Source organism: Andrena cerasifolii, chromosome 16 (genome assembly GCF_050908995.1).
Source record: "Andrena cerasifolii isolate SP2316 chromosome 16, iyAndCera1_principal, whole genome shotgun sequence".
NCBI classification, from domain to species: Eukaryota; Metazoa; Arthropoda; class Insecta; order Hymenoptera; family Andrenidae; genus Andrena; species Andrena cerasifolii.
The window spans coordinates 9,216,743-9,239,822 of record NC_135133.1 but is presented as its reverse complement, the minus strand read 5'-3'; the positions used below and the strand labels follow the sequence as shown (position 1 = coordinate 9,239,822).

General features: G+C 43.9%; 1 protein-coding gene across 2 annotated transcripts in view; it reads left to right on the top strand.

Moving 5' to 3' along the window:
• LOC143377468 (cell growth regulator with RING finger domain protein 1) overlaps window positions 1-23,080 on the top strand; it is a 47,990-nt gene that overhangs the window by 20,283 nt on the left and 4,627 nt on the right. For both annotated transcript variants that reach the window (XM_076828717.1, XM_076828716.1), the window contains exon 2: window positions 4,524-4,681. In XM_076828717.1, the coding sequence (XP_076684832.1) occupies window positions 4,528-4,681 (154 nt within the window). In that variant the 5' untranslated portion in view covers window positions 4,524-4,527. The remainder of the gene's footprint in view (window positions 1-4,523; window positions 4,682-23,080) is intronic.

Below are 23,080 nucleotides of genomic sequence, written 5' to 3'. Positions count from 1 at the left end.
GTTTACCTCGGTCCCTGCTGGCGGTATATACGTATCTTTGGACATTTATCGCTCGACCACGTCGCCAGTCCCCGCGGCATTCAAATCACTCGAACCCCACCGTCTTGGTTCGCTCCCAGTCGTTGCAGGACTCCCGTGCGCTTCCATGCCGGGGATTGTGCAACGCCTTATCCCAATTTCAGACGGTATTTTCTGCCAGCCCTGCTATTAGATTGCGACATCGATGACTCGCCGCTTTTGCCGGTTCTTCGCCTTTTCCCAGACGAGATGTAGCCCCGTGGAAATTGCGCAACGCCTAGCCGACGAGTCGCTCGATCAAACCTACTATCTTGCAATACCCATTCACCGATACTTCCCTCGACCTTTTCGCGCCGTCCAACTCAACGCTAATCCCGCCGCGACGCCTCAAACGACCCTTTTTAAACTTTCTGCCGGAATTTCTTACGTGCAACGTTATCGCACCGCCATTTGACTTTACGACTTTCATTGTAATTTACATCCAATGTGCTGTTCAATTTTTATTTCTCCCCTGTTTCTTTCCACCGAGAAATATATGCAACTTGACCTACCTACCGCGACGGGTCACTTCACCCGTGGAATGATTTTTTAATAAAATCTGTTTCAAATGCAAAAAATATGCGGGTCACAAACGTGCCATCCAGGACCCAATAATTTGCAGAATATGCGCTCAACTTAAATAAAGCTTCCATATTGTTTATTTCGAAATTCAGAAATAAATGGAAATGTTCTCTTATGCTTATGCATTTTTTTTAATCGAACAAATGAATTACAATAGTTGTTTGGACAAAATTGTTTAATTCGCACACCAAATTGTACTGAATTGTGTATTTTTTGCTATACGTACATCGTAAAATATGTGACTTTTTGAAGACGGGTCATATTTGACCCGCTGTGGTAGAAATAGGTATACACGAAGATTGTCCTTAAATAACGTAAAGCTTTCGGGGGGGAGGGCTAACCTAATTTTCAATAAACACAAATTCTACCATTAATGTCCGAGAAAAGTAATTTTAGTTTAGATTTCCCGAAGCTGAGTTGAACGAAGTATATAAACCGTTAAAAGAATTTTAATCACTGAAGAAATGCAGTGTAAAAATTATTACGTAAGGAAGGGGAGCGCGAATTCTTATGCTGGGGAAGGGAGGGGGTAAGAAATCGCCAAAATTACCCCCGCGTAATTTAAGGACGGCTCCAAAGGAAGCTTCGTACGATATTCTACGACTACGCTAACAATAAGAATTGCAGTTCTGTCATGCAGAATCTATGCCAGTGTCTAAGTCACGCGGTGTCGTTAAAGCATCATTGCGGGCCGCTGACTCTGCCCTGCGTGCGACCAATGCGCATTTATCGATGCAAGATAATTCAGCGAGACATTAACTAACTGGGCGTGGAATGGTTGCGACGCGCGCCTCGACTCGCGTTTTCCACGGTGCAGTTTTCCTTTCCTTAATTCTCTTTATCGCTGATCAAACTCGCAGGCACTACGACCGCGTGCCGATAACGCGCCGCTGTTTATCAGCGAAACAGCAGACGCCTGTAATCTTTCCTCCCTTCTATCGTTTTCCTGTCTGGATTTAGCCGAGCCCCGTTCCGCGGACATTGTTAGTGGGAGACCCTGTTACCGTCAACACGACGAGGCAATTGCCTCCAATTGAATAAGATCAAGAGACCCTGCGCTATGCTCCACTCTGCTCGCGAATCCGTGAAACGATTCGACTTATTCTGCTCTTTTCGCACACCCAATGGAAATGCGAGTCCAAACGCTGCTATAGATAAAGGGATCAGCCCTTTGTACTCCGAACGTCTCTGAGATACGCTAAACTTTCAATTGACACTACGCACTGAGGGTTTACAGGGGTTAATTAGTCGTTAGATAAGTACAAATTTGGGCTGGGAAAATCGTAATGCAGAGTTTCATTTTTCGCAGGAATTAAATTCGAAGGATTCGTAATTTCACTCGCGATTTCGAAAACAGTATCGTATTCTTCCTAGCCCGCATTTCTTAATGGCGCGCTCAGGATTTAATCTTGTGGTGAGCCGAGTTGAAGTAATAAAGAAATAGAGATATAAAGAAATAGAGAAATAAAGAAGAAAAAAATAGGGACATAGAGAAATAAGGAGCCAAAGGAATAAAGAAACAGAGAGATAGCAAAATTGGGAAGTAGGGAAATAGAGAAATATGGAACTAAACAAATAGAGAAATAGGGAAATGAAGAAATGAAGAAATAAAGGAAAAAATAAAGAAATAAAGGAAAAATATAGAAAAAATTAAGAAATAAAGGAAAAAATATAGAAATAAAGGAAGAAATAAAGAAATAGAGAAATAATGGGGGAAAAAAGAAATAGAGAAAATATGAAAAAAATAAAGAAATAGAGCAATAACAGAAAAAAAAAATAAAGGAAAATAAAAAGAAATAACAGATAAAATAAAGAAATAAAGGAAGAAATAAAGAAATAGAGAAATAATGGGGAAAAAAAGAAATAGAGAAAATATGAAAAAAATAAAGAAATAGAGCAATAACAGAAAAAAAGAAATAAAGGAAAATAAAAAGAAATAACAGATAAAATACAGAAATAAAGGAAGAAATAAAGAAATAGAGAAATAATGGGGAAAAAAGAAATAGAGAAAAATAAAAAGAAATAACAGATAAAATAAAGAAATGAAGGAAGAAATAAAGAAATAGAGAAATAATGGGGAAAAAAAGAAATAGAGAAAATATGAAAAAAATAAAGAAATAGAGCAATAACGGAAAAAAAGAAATAAAGGAAAATAAAAAGAAATAACAGATAAAATAAAGAAATAAAGGAAGAAATAAAGAAATAGAGAAATAATGGGGAAAAAAGGAAATAGAGAAAATAGAAAAAAATAAAGAAATAGAGCAATAAAGGAAAAAAAGAAATAAAGGAAAATAAAAATAAATAAAAGAAAAAATAAAGAAATAAAGGAAAATAAAAAGAAATAAAGGAAAAAATAAAGAAATAGAGAAAGGGAAAAAATAAAAAAATAATAACGTAATCCATCGATCTTTCTCGTACCAATATCCCCCCTCGCAATGCCACAAACGAACCACTCATCGACCCGACCTGTCAAGCTGCGTTTTCTATAAACAGTTAACACACTTATTCTCGAAAAAGAGAAAGCCAGCGCCCGAAAGGCTGAAAACTATGCAAGTTTATGTCCCACTTGTGGGGCATGCTCTAGAGATGGGCCTCTCGAAGCTCAATGCTTAAGATCGCCGCCGGCTAAAGTCTGTGGTAGCGTCTGATGACCACAGTCGAGGGAAGGCTCAGCACCCGTCCGACCCGTGTACGCGAAAGGTTCATTGTCTGCCAACGTCGCTGCTTTTACTCCTATTCCTGGCCCGGCGAATAATTCGCGACGCCGCGATTTTACGCGCGGACGAGGCTCACGGCCACGGGGTTATTGGCAGTCGAACGATGCGCGGCGGTCGTTCGCACTTTAATTCATTCGGGACGATGATTAACGCAGCGTCGGACGGCTCTCTCGAACGTGATAAACGACCCTTCTTCTTTCACCAGTTTCCCCAGTCCCCTCTGTCACGGTGTCGCGTCCGCGTTACTTCCACGGCTCCGCCGCCATATTTCATCCAATAAACGTCGCTCGTTACTTAAGGAACGTCCACGCGGCGCTACTAGGTTAAACGGTCCCCGCGGCATTGCTTTCGCGAGAACGAAAGAATATTTATAGAAGCCTTGCCGCGAAGTGCACCTAAGTTTACAGAGGGTCGTTGGACGGTGATATAGCTGTATGCCAGCTGAGAAAATCGTGTGAGAAAACGGGGGCTCCATTGTGCAACGAGAATATTACCTCTTAAGTGGCCGTCGGGTTGCATGGACGTCGAAGAAAAATAGGCGCATATCTGCAGAACGGCATTAGCTTGCGAAACCCATTTGAGCAATGTGGAGGAGCCGTACCTATATAGAAGTATTTTTGAAATCGCCGGTTTCACCCGGTACGAGCTTCTTTCGCAACGCGAGGCTATCGAAGACAAACAAATAAAGGAATTCCGCGTAGAAATCGAGTACCCCGAATGTACGGCGTTCCGGGCGAGTGTTTTTATTGCTTTCGTTTTTTTTCTGTTTCCTATCGCCTGGGAAGAGGCGTGAAGGGACGTCGAAAGGCGAGCGAGAAATGTTACGGGACGGAAGTCTCTCGACTACGTGTGAATCCCGAACCGGTTACACGGTGTATATACGTGCCCCGATACCGAGTTTAAAATGACAGAAATACTGTACTGTTATTTCTCCAGGCCCGGCTGACCGTCCTCGCCTGCTTAGACGCGTTGCATGCCTGCACGCTGGGTGCTCTGATTCTTGCCACAGAAATCTTAGGAACGCTTAATCATCGGGCGATTAATATTTCAGAAGCCGCTAATAGTCTTCGGCCTTCGTCTCGACTCTTTAGCATTAAGCTTGACAGCAGTGTGTGGGAAAGCAGCCAGCGGGCCTTTATAATGAGAAATACAATTCCTTTGTTGCAGGAACATGATCGTGCTTCGTATTCACGGCGACGAATTGATGTTCGGAGGGAGTGGAAGCGTAATGACACATTCGCCGCGCATACCGCAGATGGAGATGATGAAGGTCCACATTCCCTTCACCTTCAAGCTCCACGAAAGCTTCAAGAGCACTTACGCCGGTGAGTCTAGGCGGTGCACCTCGCTCCCTCTACCATCCTTTCTTCTTCCCGTCCACTTTTGCCCGCGACTTGCTCGTCGAGATGATGCCTGAAGGAATCGCCCGGCTCGACAGCGCCTTAGAATTTAGGATCGTCAAGAGGAAATGGAGAAACAGTACCGCGGGACGGCTGGACGCCGGAGGACCGCTGGAAAGCCGCGCCAGCACTCGAGGCTTGAAGTAAAAGTCTCCTCGCGGAACCCTGAATATTTAAGCGACCCGAACTCAACGGTGTAAGGACAGAAAGAGTTCGACTTTGCCCGAGTGCTGGGAGCCACTCGAATCGCGCCGCGAAGATCGGGCTTTCCCAGGGATCTTGTTTACTCGGAGCTGTTTGAAACGCCCGGGCGACTTTATAGATCCAAGCCCAGTTGAACCACGGCCAAAGAACACGAGATTGCCGATCTCGAATTCCTTGTACGTTACGAAAAAAAGGCGTTCCCCGTCGTCCTCCATTCTATCCGGACAGTCCATCGCCGTCGTGTCAACATTTTGATAGAAAAAATGGGTCCGTTTAAAAACACTTATGTTATCCTTCGAGGGAAGAAGCTGGTCGGTTCTGTCAGAGATTCGATCGAGATCGTATCTCGACGTTGTACGAATCGGTGGACGTGCCGTGGCTATCTCTCCGCCCGATCCTCGTGAAATTAGTATTCGCCGGTGTTTGAGGGTTCGTCGAAATTCACGCGTCGTCGGGACAGCCGGCGAGTGGACTAGGCTTAGAGAGGACAAGCGTCCACGTCCGCGATTTAGCGTACGTATAGTTTTCGGGCCCAGGCTTTCCGAGAACACGGGGTTGCGTTGCGCAAGGCCTCCCCTCCTTCTTGGGGTCGGTTTAATTAACTTAAGAGAGCAGAGTCCGCGGCGCTCGAGCAGCCAGAAAGTAGGTTACAGACGCGCGTAAAGAGGGAGAGAGAGAGAGAAAAGGACGACCGCGTCCTTCTCCGCCCCGCGTCTCGACGCCCGTCGCAATTGGTATGCAGGTGTGAAGGCACCTGTAGTTACGAAACGTTACCTTGACCGCTTGGCCAGGTCACTCTGAGTCATTTAACCTGCCGAGGCAATAATTGACGGCCAGGTATCATCTCGCGATCGAATTGTCCCGTACGATCGATCCTTCCCCATTTCTCTTTCTCCGTTTCTGCGCTAGGTCTGTGGAGCAATAGGGCGGCAGATAGAGAGACGTTGGTGTGAATGTAGTAGAGGGAATTGTGGATCAAGTATCGATTACTTGTTGAGTACACTCGGGACGGTACTTACAATTAGGGCTGCTCGGTGCCCGGCTTCGCGAAAGGGGTGGCAATTCCACTGAAACAGTGGGACAGGTACATAGATTACCAGGAGAGCCGCTGCTTTTGTTGTATTCCGTATTTTTCGTATTACTTTTGTTTTATTAAATAACTTTATACAAATAACGGAAACTAAGACGATCACGGATAAATGCTAGATTATAGATTCAGAACTAGATTCTCGTGTCCAGACTATTCGGACTGAAGTGCTCAAGTGCTTCTGACTGGAAGAATTGCGTGTAATATATATATATATGTACGGTTTTCGGTAAGCTGAAAAGTGGGGGTTGTCCTGAGTTTAACGGTCGTTAAGGGGAGGTTCTGGTCTAGAGCCCCAAAAAATAGGTGATATTTAGGAATTAATTAAAGGAAAACTACTATATATAATTTAATGGGACTTGTTGCATTGTATTAAGGATGTCTTATGTTATAGAAATATATTTTTTGTTTTATAATTAATCAGTGCAAACAGTCCTGGGGAGTCGTTATTAAAGTTAAGGCGTCAAAAAATTGATCCAAATCGGTGGGACCTGTATCTCTAAAAGTTATTATCCGATTCGACTGAAACCTTTTTTATTTTGAAGATTATTCTTTTTTCTAGGGGGGGGGGGAACTAAAAAAAATTACAAAAATTACATTTTTTTTAGAAAATAACGACACTTCACGTTTGAAATCACTTTTCCCTGTATTTTTCGTCCTTTCAACGCCTTTAAAAATTATAAATTTTCAACTTTTTGTAATTTTTTTTAGTCCCCCCCTAGCCAAAAGAATAATCTTCAAAATAAAACAAGTTTCAGTCGAATCGGATAATAACTTTTGGAGATACAGGTCCCACCGTTTTGAGAACACTGTTTCGAGAAAAACGCATTTGAAGTTTTACGTGAGCGCCGAGTAGCCGGCTGTGACCCATGTATTTGCCGCGACTCAAATGCCTACAACTAGGGGAATTTTACGAATTTCAACAAATCCTTTTAAACCCGTATTCCTAAAAGATTGAACATTCGAAAAATGAAATAAAAGAAAAATCGACATTTAGACCAGAACCTCCCCTTAAGGGATGAGGCATAGAGATCGAGGTTCAAGGATGAGTAATAGGGTACGGATAAGGTCATAAAAGAAGGACTTCAGGATGCTTACTATTGCTATCTGGAAAACTAACGCGTTCACTAATACTTTATATAGATTTAAATGACGTTGGTATACAACACTTTAAGGCTCCCCCGAACCAACGCGAATTTCGCGGCACGGAGCGGATCCGCCGCGGGTCAGATAAAGGCTCCCACAGACCAGCGCGAATATCCGCGCCGCGGATCAGATAAGGCGGCAGTTTTTTATAAGCGGTGGCTTTTGGGCAGTGTTATCCGATCCGCGGCGGATCCGCTGCGCGCGGCGAAATTCGCGTTGGTGCGGTGGAGCCTTAAAACTGCCCATAAGCTACCACGTATAAAAACTGCTGCCTTATCTGCTCCGCGGCGCGGAGCTGATATTCGCGTTGATTTAGGGGAGCCTTTATGAAAACTTGTATTCCTCGAACAATTTCGAATTTCAACAGTTCAGCGAGCCCTGAACATTCAATTCCAAATTTAAGATCAGTCTAAATACGCAAACGGGGCGAAACAAGGAAACACTTGTTTCTTATTTTTCGGTCCCCTGAAACGTATCCAGAAATCAAAGCAGTCGGAGGTGGACACCTAAAAGCCTGTCCTTGCCAGTGGATCATGGGTGTCGCATTCGCGCAGCCGTGGATTTATTTATAAATCGATTAAACCGCGATCCGTGGGACCGCGGGCAGGTTTGTTGCGCGCGGTCGGCCCGCGCGTAGCCTTGCGGATCCGTCTCGTATTTTATTCAAACCGCGCCGCGGGGACCACGGTGCGCGTCGACAACGGACACGTAGCCCGACGTAGCACGTGTCCGCGACGGGATCGCGGCTCGAGCCGCGCGTTAATGGAAACGGACGATCGATCCGGAGGAGGCGAATCCGCGGCGATCGATCCGCACCGGGGTGACACTGGGCGCAGAAACGGTCGGGGCACGCTCGAGGAGGAGGAAACTCGTAGTCGCGCCGGATCATTTTTCTTTCTTTAGATCGCGTGCGTTGCCGACGTCGCGCGACACTTTTTTCCCCGCCGGCCGCCTAATCGCGCCCGTCAACTTTCTTGTTTTCCGCACCGGGGATATGCCGCTATATGTGTCACGTGTGCGGTGCGTTAAACTCGCTTAAAAGTACACGCGTGACGCTCGCTCTTGCCTTGAGCTAGAAATCGGTGACGCATCGCGGCAATGCTGCGCGATCAGAGCCACTTGCGCGCGGCTCTCCGCGCTTGAATTTCGGTCCTTCCAAGGGAATCCTCCTGGGTAGGTATGTGACTGCGTTACAAGTGGCCGTTTCCCCCCGCGCTACAGCTTCTGCTATCTCCGCGCGGGGACACTGCGCGGTATCGACGCGTAGCTGTGTCCGAGGACTCGCTATCGACGGCCATCGATAGCGTTATCTTTGACGGCACCTCTGTCGCGATCGCCAGGGACGTCGGCTTATCAGTCGCTAATATTAGTCGTCTATCGCGGTGTACCTGGTCGGTACTTTTAAGAAAATAGTCTTGGGTATTACACAGTAGCTTCTGTGGATCGATCGGCGCAATGAGTTGTTGTATTCCGTATTTTTCGTATTACTTTTATTTTATTAAATAACTTTATACAAATAACGGAAACTAAGACGATTACAGATAAATACTAGATTATAGATTCAGAACTAGATTCTCGTGTCCAGACTGTTCGGACTGAAGTGCTCAAGTGCTTCTGACTGGAAGAATTGCGTGTAATATATATATGTTCGGTTTTCGGTAAGCTGAAAAGTGGGGGTTGTCCTGAGTTTAACGGTCGTTAAGGGATGAGGCATAGAGATCGAGGTTCAAGGATGAGTAATAGGGTACGGTTAAGGTCATAAAAGAAGGACTTCAGGATGCTTACTATTGCTATCTGGAAAACTAACGCGCTGACTAATACTTTATATAGATTTAAATGACGTTGGTATACAACAGAGTACTGCAAATTTGCATTAACAATATTTTGAGAGAAGTTTTTTTTCTTCAGCTGTTTCTTTCTGAACTGTTTTAAAAAATTTGTTAACGCAAGTTTGCAGTGCTCGTCGCACCATTAGACTTTTGTTTGAAACGTTTCTTTCTGTCTGTTGTAGTAGTTTAGGAGGTATACGCGAAAAAGTGGAAGTGCCTATTTAAATTCGAGGTTATTTTTCACTCCCTTAAGGGGAGGTTCCGGTCGAAAAGTCGATTTTTTTTTATTTCATTTTTCGAATGTTCAACCTTTTAGGAATGCGTGTTTAAAAGGATTTGTTGGAATTCGTAAAGTTGCCGAAGTTGTAGGCGTTTGAGTAGCGGCAAATGCACGGGTAACACCCGGCCACTCCACTCGCGTAAAACTTTAAACGCGTTTTTCTCGAAACAGTGTTCTCAAAACTGTGGGACCTGTATCTCCAAAAGTTGTTATCCGATTCGACTGAAACTTTTTTTACTTTGAAGAATATACTTCTGGCTAGGAGGGGAACCAGAAAAAAATACAAAAATTGAAAACTTATAATTTTCAAAGGCGTTGGAAGGACGAAAAATATAAGGGGAAAGTGATTTCGAACTTCAAGTGTCGTTATTTTCTTTAAAAATGTCATTTTTGCATTTTTTTCTAGTCTCCCCCCTAGCCAGAAGTATATTCTTCAAGATAAAAAAAGTTTCAGTCGAATCGGATGATAACTTTTGGGGATGCAGGTCCCACCGATTTTGATCAATTTTTCGACGCCTTGACTTTAACGACTTCCCCAGTGCCGTCTGTAACGACTAATTATAAAACAAAAAATATATTTCTATAATCTAAAATATCCTTGATACAATGCAAAAAGTCCCATTAAATTATATATAGCAGTTTTCCTTTAATTAATTCCTAAAGATCACCTATTTTTTGGGGCTCTAGACCGGAACCTCCCCTTAAAGAGCACTAGGGTCCGAATGAAACACAGCGTTGCTCTTCCCTTGAGTCGCTCTATAAACCCACGAAGTTGCATTCCAATCTGTGAGTTCGGATTCGCGGTATTCCCTTGTAAGCGACAGCAACGTAGGACTTACCAGGAAGATTGGAGAGATTTCGAAAGGATCGTAGGCAAATCGGTGGCTGGACCTTTCCCTCGTTAATTACGCGTGGTTGTCACGATTCCTCTCGATATGACCGATAAGCTTCTCCCGCCCATTAAGTCGACACGCACTGGGAGCCCGGTGGAAGCGTTGCGAGGCGCGGGCAGAGCGTTTTCGAATTCCGTGGCCGTAGTGACCATGTAAAACCGTGAGGGTCGGACAGAGCAGAGTTTTAGTCTCGCGTGTCCTACGAGGACGGCGTTCCTGTTACTGGAACATGGAACGATTCTTACGTAAGCTCTCGAGCACTCGTGGCGACAGGTGAAACAATATCCACTCAACTGTCGCGACCAATGCAGCCATTACTATGCAACGTTAGCAAAGCATACGCTGCAGCTGTAGCTAATAAACTTAGGGGAGAAAGGGATCCTCGGGCGAGGGGAGTCGAACCCACGATCTTCGGATCCACTGCGCCCTGGCGAGTGCTTCTATTGCACGGTCTTTCGCTTGCTTCTTCGCTCCATATGTAACAATAACGACCACGTTCGTACGAATAACCAGCAGGATGCTCTGGTCATTAATACTCGTTATTATGAAAGCGGCGGGTAGGCGGTTTAACATTCAATCGGGCTGGGACAGTGTACTAATTACGCGAGCCCCGCGTTGGAGGGAACGTGGCCGCGTACAAACGATCCTCCCGCGGCTTTCCCAACGCTTGGATAGGACGATGGTCCACTGGCAATTGAGAGATTCGTTCGCAAATAACGCGGCCGTTATGCGTGTCAAGTTCAGCCGCCTGGAAAATTACTTAACACCGAGAACAAGATGGGTGACGGCGAGCAGACGGTGAATCGAAAGCGTATTCGCGTGCAGGCTGGCATTTTACCACCGTGCAAATATCCACGTCCCCTCTGCTCTCTCTTCAGTCGCGAGAGCATCCCGTCGGGCTGAAGAGCACTCGTGGTCATTGTGCAACGAGTAATCGCGATTGGATCGGGAGGGAAGAGCTTGTGGTCCAGGTTACGAAAGGTAAGAAGCAGGACGGTGACGTAACGTCGCGAGCCGATTGCAAGATTCCAAGAGGACCAAGTGGTTGCGATCGTCACTGACGCGATATCCATTCGCCACCGGTTGCCCTTTACGAAGGGCAGACGCCACTTTGGTTTTTGAGACGCTCGCGTTGGGGAACCGTGGTGAACACTAAGGTCCACCTATTGTCAAACTATGTGAAAGATTAAGCCGGGAACCAGTTATGCGAGAATAACGAATAAGTTTTATAATTAAATCTTTGTTATTATAAATTTATTCGAACGCCAAACTCTGGCCGAGGCGTCTTGCGCCGCCTTTGAAGAGAAATCCTATTCACGGGGAACGTTGGTTTACACTCGCGGAGTGAGTGTAGAAGCTTCCAGTCACTGGACTGAAACTTTTCAAGTAATTAGCTCTCATCGCGTAGAATAAGGCGAATCTCCCAATTTCTGCTCATCTGAGAGATAACTCGTCGTAAAGAAGGTGTGAAAACTTTGTTCGCGATCGAAATTTGCAGAGTACTTGATTAATTCTTTAATAATAAATCAACCAATGCAAAAACTATTTAAGAAAGATATTTCAAGATTGTTGGACGTACAAACATTTCCTTTGCAGCGCGTTATACGGCATCAAACACTGAACATTTCGTTCATTTACGGTTTTCTTCTACCTCGCACCGTTACAAAGTTATACTCGAAAGACGAAAAATCGCTGAAAATTTGGGGGCTGATTTCACCCCCTCGGAGTGTTTTTCCGCAGAAAAAAATCGTTTCTTACATACTCCGACATGCTCTACAATCGTGCGGAGTTTCATTACAATTAGAATTTTCAGGTTCGATATGTTTCCTTGTCAATCGTAAAATCCGCTCTCTATGCTCGCGCCGGGATGACGAGCCGACTTAAGGGCGGAGCCTGGTGTAACTAAATGAAAATCGAGGCATTTTTCGGGAATTTTTTTTAAAGAAAGTATTTGATAGATCTTTCTGAAACTTTCAGGATATTGTATTAACAGGTTAAGGTATATAACAAAAAAAAATTATTAAAAAAGAGCGGCAAATAACAAAGTTATGGCCAGTCCGTAGGCGACGCAATTATTGCACTGCGGGCAACGTAGCGTCTTTCGGTTTCATCTGAAACCAAAAATCGAACAATCTTCTTTTAGTTTATGAGAGTACGCACAGAATGAAGAAATTCGAAACTTAAAAGATGCAAAATGAACAAATGGCGGCCTCTTGAATAAAAAGTTCACTGTTTCCAACGAAATTTTGCCTCAAATGTCTAAAAAAAAGTTATTTATTTAAACAATATCATTATACTAATAACTTAGTACTATGAAGAAAATGTTCACAAATATCCGTGCACAAGGCCAAGTCGATTGGTTGAATATTTTTGGAGTAATATTGCCCGCAAAGTGTGAAACTGTCGTTTCGAGAGAAACGCATTTAAAGTTTTGTGGTAGCCTGGCGCTCCGTAGCAGAACCGGCTATATCCGCTTTAATTTTTCGAATTTCGTTTCGCGGCTTTGGGAACATATTGTCGTGATGTTCAACTATTGATTTATGCAAAAAAAAAATCGATTTCTTCGATCCGCTACACCAGGTTCCCCCCTTAATATTCGATTCGCATCCCTTTTCAGCACGCCGTTTGCTCGTCGCCCGCGGGAAACCCGATTCCGAAGCCGGCCGGGCGAACAAAGTGCGCGTCCAGGAAATCCTCTTGTGCACACCCGCGAGGGACCATCGTACCGTGGCGTCGTGTAACGCAACATCCTGTCGAATCGCGGCTGTTACGTAATCCCCCGCCAAAGAGAAAAGGCCACGCGGGCCCGCGGAGCATTATTTTTCATGCGCGTGTCTCTGGACAATTTCGCGAAATCAGCTCGATCACTGCAATCACCTCCGCGCGGCAGCTACTTTCGTTCTGCCTCCCCGCGACGCCCCTTATTGTTAGGAAACAGCCGAGCCACTCTGCTGCTTCATGCATGGGAATCCTCGAGCTCTCGTCGTCCCTTCCTCCCCTCTCGATCTGTCCACGACGAAAGGACAGCTCGCGGAGCACGATTCAGCCGCTCGCAACGTCCCACGGAACATTAAGGGGGTATACCCGTTTGAACCCTCGGAAAATGTATACATTTTGTGGATTTTTTTACAAGTCAACGGTTTGATGCAGATTTCCCGTTTTTTAACTATGTTTACATAGTATTATGAACTACTTATAAAAAAAGTTTCAGTTAAAAAACTATTGTTTTTCGGAAGTTACGGATACATGTCCGAAAGTCTCTCGATTTTAGACGGCTAAACGGTGGCCCTAAAAACTCGCGCTACGTTCAACCAATTTACTTCAAATTTTGCATGCAGAATCATAATAAGATTCCACATCGTCCAACGAAGGCGATTTTGAAAATTTTGAAAAATAAAGAAATGGTGAGAGATCAAAGGTAAAGTTAAATTTTTCTAAGAGAAAAATCCACCCTTTTCCTTTATAAATAATAAACGGGGAATCGAAATAAAAAAAGCCTTCGTTGGACGATGCGGAATCTTATTATGATTCTGCATGCAAAATTGGAAGTGAATTGGTTGAACGTAGCGCGAGTTTTTAGGGCCACCGTTTAGCCGTCTAAAATCGAGAGACTTTCGGACATGTATCCGTAACTTCCGAAAAACAATAGTTTTTTAACTGAAACTTTTTTTATAAGTAGTTCATAATACTATGTAAATATAGTTAAAAAACGGGAAATCTGCATCAAACCGTTGACTTGTAAAAAAATCCACAAAATGTATACATTTTCCGAGGGTTCAAACGGGTATACCCCCTTAACCGTGGAGCAAGCCGAGGTACTTTGTACCGCCGTGACGAAACCGTGGCCGTTTTTATTGTTAGAGCTGATCTGCTTTACTTTACCGTGCCGCAGATAAGTAATCGTTGTCGTTCTGCCCTCCATAAAGAGAAGGCAATTGCGCCTCCGCGGAGGTTCCGCGCGGCGGCTCAAGACTGAATTAATTCCATGGACGACCGTCGGTCAGGGTTTATTAATTCCCCCGCTGTGCAGCTCCTCGCGGCAGTCGAATTCGTATCGCCAGCGTCTGGCCCTTGAAACTTCCAGGCGGACAATGCGGCGCAAGGTCCTGGGGAATGTGTGAAACTTGAGCGAACATTTGGGAAACTCGAATGGTAATGCTTCGTGAAATATTTCACGCGAAAATGTGCAAAACTTGTACTTCTACCAGAGAACTGGCTGAAGGGATATGGACCGCGAAGTGTTTTCTGGAGTTTTTATTTTTAATATTACGAAGTTAGAATTATATTCTGAAATAAGTGTCTATTTTTCTCTGCCTTATTAAATTTACCTTGCGAGGGGTTGCTGGGGTTATTTGAATATCGTAAAAGACGATCGCGACTTAGAAAAAGGTTGGGAAACTCTGTCCAAGGGAAACACTTTGGTTGAGTGTCCCCATAAAGTCCCTCGGCGTGAAAACACGCCGACGCCAGTGGGAGCGTTAATTCCCGTTCGTTGCTCGAAACAGCGGGTGCGAATGAGTAGAGACATCCTCTTAACACCACTGCACTAGACGGAAGAAATGAGCGCGAGGCAGTGTTAGCGACGCGGAGTGAAATTTGCGCAAACTTGCACAAGGCATTTTTGCGCCTACATAGGTGTCCCCTGGTTTCGCGAAACGAAGCCGCGCGCGTCCGCTAACAAAGGACTATTTTTACACCGTGTCCTCTCCTCTTCCCAGCACGCTGGCGCGAACCGACATAAATATTTACACCGTTGCAGCCACTCGAAATTGACCGATCAATTTCCTTTCTTCCCCCTCCCCCATCCCCCTGTCGCTGCAAATTACCACCTCGCCGGTGTTTTCGTTCCTCCTCGTGGGCCCGAGGAGAGAAGCGGCGCAAAGCTGGCGCCTTTGTTCGCCTCGTTTCTCGCGAATAAATTACTAAGAATTATCATCCGCGTGATAATATCTATTAGAGATCGCTATTTTAAATACACGTGAATTTAGATACACGTGTATTTATAAATACACGTATATCAACGTATCCGTATTTCGATTCGTCTGACTTTTTAATATCTACAGATATCCCAGAACTCTGAGGGATTGCGAAATTCATAAAAGAATTAATGTGTTTAAATATATTTACTAGAATAATACGCGGAAAGTATGGTTTTACAAATTTTCAGATTATAACTAATAACGCAATTATAAAATTAACAAGATTTACTTAATCGATTACCTATTTTGATACAAAAAATTAAGGCATTACTGGTAATAAGCGAGTTTCTTTTTAGACGCAACGATAATCCTTAAAATTGAAAAACATCACTCGGTTTTATTACACTTATTGCTTAAGTGACCGCCATTGCCCATTCTCCCGTAGTTAATGCCCAATTCTGATGAAAATAAACAAATACGTTGATACACGTGTATTTAAATACACGCGAAATAGTGCACGGGTACCCGTGTATTAAAAGCTACACGGATCGAGGTACGGATATATGTAATACACGTGTACACGTGTCTTTTTGCTACACGTACCACACCGTGGTCTCTAATATCTATGGTGGGTCGATAGCGCGAAGGAATCGAATCATTATTATGCGATGCGACGGGCACGTTCCTTTTTATCCGAGTTGAATTTGCATCGTTAATGTTGATCGACAGTTCTGGCTGTCTGAGCGACAGTTAATCGTTGATGGGGGACGATAAGAAAGCAATCTGCGGGGAGCTTTAAAACTGGCTCCTCGAGCTAAACGCGAAGTCGAACGGCGGAGCTTGTTGTCATAAAGTGGGGACGGGTTTCAAGGAGTGGAGATTCGCAACGGAGGATCGTAAACGTTGACAAGGGGACAAACGAAGCGGCGGCTGGTTGAAACAATTATTTCCTTCGCGTGTCTCGCTTGCGTCGCGGCGCTCGGCAGGTGCCTCGATACCGTTCTCCGTGCATTACTTATTTTCTTATCTTATCCTCTCCATTCTTTTACCTCCTGTTCTCCTCCTAACGCGCTCTCCATTTTTTGCTCTTTAATTCAATTACCTGCCTGCCGAGCTCTTTTAACTCTAGTTCTTTTTTATCGCGTACTCTGTCTTAATAGGTCCGCCCCGCGATAAATAAATAAATTAACGGCTGCGTTAATGAAAATAATAAAAGCTACGGTTGTCGCGCTCCATGGTCGACCAGGTAATCATCGTTCCCGTCTTAAGGCTGCCCCAAACCAACGCGAATATCCGCTCCGCGCCGCGGATAAGGCAGCAGATTTTTATACTTGGTGGCTTATGCCCTAGTAGCATTTCTGGTTGGCCCACAGTATCCCCAAGTTGGGAGTTAGTTGGCCATCAAAATGCCAACAATAAATGCTACTAGGGTGGGCAGTGTTATCTGATCCGCGACGATTCCGCTCCGCGCCGCGAAATTCGCGTTGGTTTGGGCTAGAGACCATGGTATGGTACGTGTAGTAAAAAGACACGTGTACACGGGTACACGTGTATTACATGTATCCGTACCTCGATCCGTGTAGCTTTTAGTACACGGGTACCCGTGCACTATTTCACGTGTATTTAAATACACGTGTATCAACGTATTTGTGTATTTTGATCAGAATTGGGCATTAACTACGGGAGAATGGGCAATGGCGGTCACTTAAGCAATAAGTGTAATAAAACCGAGCGATGTTTCTCAATTTTAAGGATTATCGTTGCGTCTAAAAAGAAGCTCGCTTATTACCAGTAATGCCTTAATTTTTTGTATCAAAATAGGTAATCGATTAAATAAATCTTGTTAATTTTATAATTCTGTTATTAGTTATAATCTGAAAATTTGTAAAACCATACTTTCCGCATATTATTCTAGTAAATATATTTAAACACATTAATTCTTTTATGAATTTCGCAATCCCTCAGAGTTCTGGGATATCTATAGATATTAAAAATCAGACGAATCAAAATACGGATACGTTAATATACGTGTATTTATAAATACACGAGTATCTAAATTCACGTGTATTTAAATACACGTGAAATAGCGCACGGGTACCCGTGTGTACTAAAAGATACACGGATTGAGGTACGGATACGTTTAATACACGTGTACACGTGTATTTAAATACACGTGAAATAGGGATCTCTAGTTTGGGCCAGCCTTTATGGTGTCCCCGAACATTTGCAGTGCCCCGCGGAGTCCCGAAAGTTCCGAGTACACGAGTATACGTGTAGCGTGTGATGCTGCAATAGAACGCGGTGGGAAATACTGCAACAGAGTGTAGAAAGTAATCTAAGGAGCAGAGAAGGAGAGCTTCGTGCTTACCTCGGATATTAGCGTTCGTGTCGCCATACCACTTGCGTTTCTAGCGTTTTCTACTAAGCTTCCAGATGAAACAAGGCGTTCGAAAGCAGGGAAGTAGCGGCGGTAGCGAAAGAAGAAGAGGAATATTCCACAATACTTTGCCAGGCGAACAGCGTTTAAAGAAAGAAGCACCCAGTCGCGGGTAAATCAAACATCGTCGGCTGCAACTGACAGAAGCGCGGAAACAAAGGAGCGCGAAGTACTTCCAGCGCAAATTGATTCCGCACACAGCGTCGAATCGAAAATGTGTAGTCAAGCTTCCACGTACGCCCCACTGTTTTTTTTTTAAAATCAAGTTTGAAAGTTTTGGAAGCATCGGGACCTTAAGCTGCCGCTCGAACACTTTTGACCCGGATTTTCTCCCAAACCAAGTCCCGTACGAAGAAACCGTATTACACCTTTTCGACTCGCTGTTTCGAGAGGAGTGGACGCGGTCCAGGTCGAGAGAGTTCGGAGTAACGGTCAGCGAGAAAAGGGCGCCCGAGCGGCTGGCGGATTTCGCGTTCTCCAGGCTGGTTCTCCAGCGGATTTCGACATCGCGGCGACGCTTCAAGGCTAGCTGTAGGAACTGTTACATGCACGGGGCCGGCCATTCGCCGGCTTCGTATCGCTCGGCTACGTTTCTTGCCTGGAACGAGAGGCGGCGAGGGGGGAACGGTCCCAAGACGCAGCATCTCGCGAAAGGGAGAAAATAAAGTCGGCCGGCTTGCCTACGTGACTGTTCGGCCGTAGAGCAATCAAGGTCGCGGCGAATGATCGGTCACACACGCCATTTCTATCGATCCAAACTGTCCTACCCTCGGTTCCGTGGAAACTTACGTGTCCTCTCGCCGGGATCCCGGGAAACAGGAGCGACCTGTTCTTCTCTACTTTGGTAGAACGAAATCTTTCGAATGTTATCTTCCAGAGGTGTCGATCCACGCTTCTCTCCGATCGATAAAGTAACGAAGGATCGCCTGTTTGTCCGGTTCTGCGGGACTTGTGTGTCCAGCAGCCGTTGAGTCACGTTTTTGTGGACAAAAGAAACAAAAAAGAAGGAGCCTCGGGAGACTGTAGATTCTACGGCAGGCCTGCCCAAATGATATATATCATTTGCAAAGGGTAGAAAATTATATACTAATAAATATATACACATATATATTTGTCTAGTTGTCGGGGCAACTTGGAAAGTGGAATGCGTTGTGTCGAAATAAGTCAACAGAAATACTGTTAAGAGGGGGACCGTGATTAAAAAAATCCGATCAAATCCAGGAGGAAAAGTTTACAGTTATATATATATAACCGCCATTCGGCCTTAGTTTCTGAGATATTCGCAAAAAATTTTGGTAAACTTTCCCGTATATATATGAGGAAAAGTATACAGGAAAAAGTTGTTCAGAATGTTGAGGTTTACAACATATTACATCAAAATCGGTAAGCTGTACCCCTGTATCTTTTGAACGCATTAATTGCCGAAGCTAAAACTTTATATTTGAGGTCTTTTCACACCCCTCGTATTACCCACCAAGTTTCATCTCGATCGGCGACCGGTGCCTTTCGGTAGTACAGCTCCTGCATGTATATATGCATATATTATTATTATTGGTTCGTTAGTTCACCACGCTACATTTTCGTTAATTCCCCGTACAACAGTAGTGTACATCCACGGAGTCTGTCTGCTCGGACAAAGGAAAATACGGGAAATAAGAAATATAAAATGTAGGGTAACTGTACCTAATATGGAACACGACACCACTGACGCTCGTGATACAGAATGTTTATTTTGCGGTGGCAATTACAAAAATAACAATCATGGTAAAAAATAGGTCCAATGTAGGTGTTCGTTGCAGAAAACGAATACAACGTGATATAAATTTAAAAAACTGGAAGATATTTATTTGTCATCTGTGTTTCAATGAATATTCATTTCTCATGGTAAAAATAAAGTTCTTCGAGGTCTCTTTACAAATTCCCTACGTGTCCCGTATTAGGTAGCATTTACAACCCCCCAGGTTTCACTTCTTCTACATTTTTTACCATAACTTCAAGGCACTTAAGCTTTCGCACGGTCAGCTATTAACATGCGGGAATCTATCAATCGGTGTTGGACTCTATCGGTTCATTCATGGAAATGTCATGACTCACGGGTCAGCGGGGACGGTGTCGGTGATAGCTGAAAACGGCGAGCATGATAAATGGATTGAATCGATGGAATGTCGATGGAATATTCATGGCCACTTGGGGGGAGGGGGACTGCTTTTCTATCTGCGATAGTTTTCCGCGGCAGCTTCCATTCGAATTGGAGGAATAATGACAGGGGAGGCGACCTTCGGCGTCTATTTTCATCGCGAGACGAGCTCTCGTAACTAGTCGAGGGTAATTTCTCAATTTTCTCCGTTACGCGACGGCAAGGGTAATCGCGCGCCTCGATCCACAGCAGCTCCTAAACGCGCGGCGATTCTGGGGGTCTGATTTCCACGAGCGGCTGGTGCAACCAGGCGAATGGATTAGCCAGCCGTGCCGTGATTACGCAACCGGCATTTGATAATCGACCGTTCCACGTAACCGCTCGCTTCGTTTTTATCCCCCCCCGCGCGGACGTTGGTGGTTCATCCTCGCTGGAGATAGGAAAATTGATAACGGGGACTGAAATACGCGGCACAATTGGGAGGATGATTCCAGTGTTGCAATAGGCTTGTCTCCTGCTTCGAATCCCTGAAAATTTCAGCTGCAATTTTGCCGGACTTAGCTCCGTTCGATAATTATAATCTAAAGATTCTAAAGCAATATTCTTTCGTAGCAGTGGCGCACCCAGAGGGGACACGGGGCCCTAGCACCCTCTCCCCAAAGAAGGGGCGTTGTAAGAAGAAAAGAAAACTGGATTTTATTCTTTAAATCAATTTTTATAATCACCTAATGAATTTTATTTAATTTGCATTAAAAGTATTATGATTAAATCCTGAGGGCATCACTGTTGCGTACGCAACTCGCAGTGTGTCCCAAGAACGAAAATCTTATCGTTCCAGTGTAGAACACGTTATCGGATGCCTTGGATTGCAGGGGTTACGCCACCCTGTGGCGCTCGAAACAGCAGTAAAATAGACGATTTTTTTTTACTGATACTACGAGGTTGGAAATTATTTCTTTTTTTCTTATTTGTAGAGCATGTATTAGTGCATATATTGTGTAAATACTGTACAAAAATATTAAAAAATGGCCGAGTTATTTGTTGTCCAGCGAAGCTCGTCCGCCGTTGCACGCGTGAGTGATGTACCAAATTATAACGCCCAGATTCATCTGAAATAAAAAACATGACGATTTTAGTGTTCCTTAATAAAATACCTACAATGTAGCATACGGGTCTGAGAAAAGAAAAATTATTGCACAAATGACGTCAAGGTAAAGAAAATTATTCTCTTTTCACAAGACAAAACAAACTTAAAAAAATTATTATATACGAATGGGTTATCGCATGAAAAAGATGATATGCTACAGTGTAGATGATACTATTAAGAATACGTGTACCAAGTTTGACATCAATCGGACAAATAGTTTTGAAGATATTTGGTACACCGCTCACGCGGAGGAGCTTCACGGGTTTGCAAAAATAACTCGGCCATTTTTTAATATTTTTGTACAGTATTTATACAATATATGCACTAATACATGCTCTACACATAAGAAGTAAAGAAATAATTTTCAACCTCATAGTAGCTGCAAAAAAAATTCGTCTATTTTCCAGCGTCTCAGGGTGGCGTAACCCCTTAATTAGCATCGAGGTCCAGGTCGACCTGCGCGCAGAAACTCAATGGATTAAGTATACCTACAGGCACGCATAGCTCCGTTTTTAAAAGTCTCGTTTCGAAAGCGAGCCGCCGAAATATTCCCTGGAATTTGGGTTAATTGCAGTTCGATAAGTTGAACACACTCGACTGGCTAGCTCGTTCATTGGCACATTGGAAACCAGTTTTTAGTTGGCAGGTAAATGATACATCCTGTCACGTTGCATTATCAATCGTCGATTGGTAATATCGAACAGTACTTTGTACAACCAAGTTGCACTTTGTTCCAGCCTTTCACCGGATGGCTCGATTGATTAACTGTTATATTCGATTTGTAATTTTATCAACAAAAGAAACTTTTCTAAAAAGCCTCTAAAAAAGATTTTTTAAAGTTTATGGTGTTACTAAATATCGTGCCAAAGAACAAGTCCGAGTTTCAATTTATTTCTTTGTAATTAATTGAAAGAGAAATGCTTGATTTTCGACAAAAACGACTGCCTTGTACCACTGAGAAATTTTAGGATATTGCTTCGGAGTAATTAGCAAATTAGTTCTCCGGATAGAATCCCTTGAATATTGTAGAGCTTAGTAACTGGGGCTCTGTAATCTTATTACAGGATTTAGTAATCTCATTGCAGAGTTTAGTAATCTTTGGTAACCTTCTCCTACAACTTAATAATCTTCACTCGAACGATCTTGGATCGGTAGGCAAATACCTTCCACCAGTGTAACATTCAAATGCCAATTAGGAGTTCCTGCCCACTCCTACATCGTTGGCACGCTCTTAATCGTGCAGGAGTTTTCCCCGCCTCCCATCTGAACCACCTGCGACTTAATCACAAAGTTCGTTCCAAAGTTACTGCGCTCATTATACCAATAAACACGTGAGCAGGACCGGCCACAGATGGCCAAAAATGAAGAAAAGAGAAAATAAAAAAACCAACAACGAACGATCTTTATTCGATTAAAATAAAAATACCGTGGTACGCGAAGACTATGAAAAAAGAAATTAGAATATAATTTCTAATATCATAATACAATAACCTAATATTAATAATGATATGGCAATAAAAGTCATATATTTAAATATGTTAACGTTCACTTGCTTATTTCTCTCTTTTTTTAATTTCATTTTCTTCATTATTATTGTCTTTTTTCAAAAGATTTTAATTTTTTACCGTTAAAAAAATTGTTTAGAGCCCCAAAATATTTGCTGCCTTTGGGCCCGTTTACAGAGAAGGCCGGCCCTTCGCGTAGCTATAAAATATTTACCAGTAACTCGAATCACAATTAACCAGTCGCATCTCCACTCCAATTGAATTCTCCGTGGTCCGAAGTCTCTTATCTCGAAGATACACGGTCCAGTTTCCGTGGAGCGTTATCACTCATCGATCGAGTATTGACCGACGACTTCTGCAGGCAGACTTGGACGGAACCCAAGCGCGTCTACAGGCTGCCGTAAAAATTTCCCAACCGTAATGTATAAATACGACGGGGCCTCCATTTAGATTACAGGAACCAAGTGTACACAATAACCCGTTGCAGAAAGCCGGAGGAGCCGTTTCAGAGCTGCACGCGGAAACGCGCAAACGGAAGCATCAGCGGCGCGTTGCATCAGTATAAGACAGCGGCTAATAAACATCCTTGTTGTCCATTGAACGGTCAAGTGTCCCTGCGCTTCCTCCGCAAACAGCTGCGGGATTGTGCAACAAACAACGCACGTACACGTTCGCGTGAAGTTGCGAGAACCTTGCGCAGGCCGCCGGGGAACCGTTAAGCAGAATCCCTCGCGCGGCAG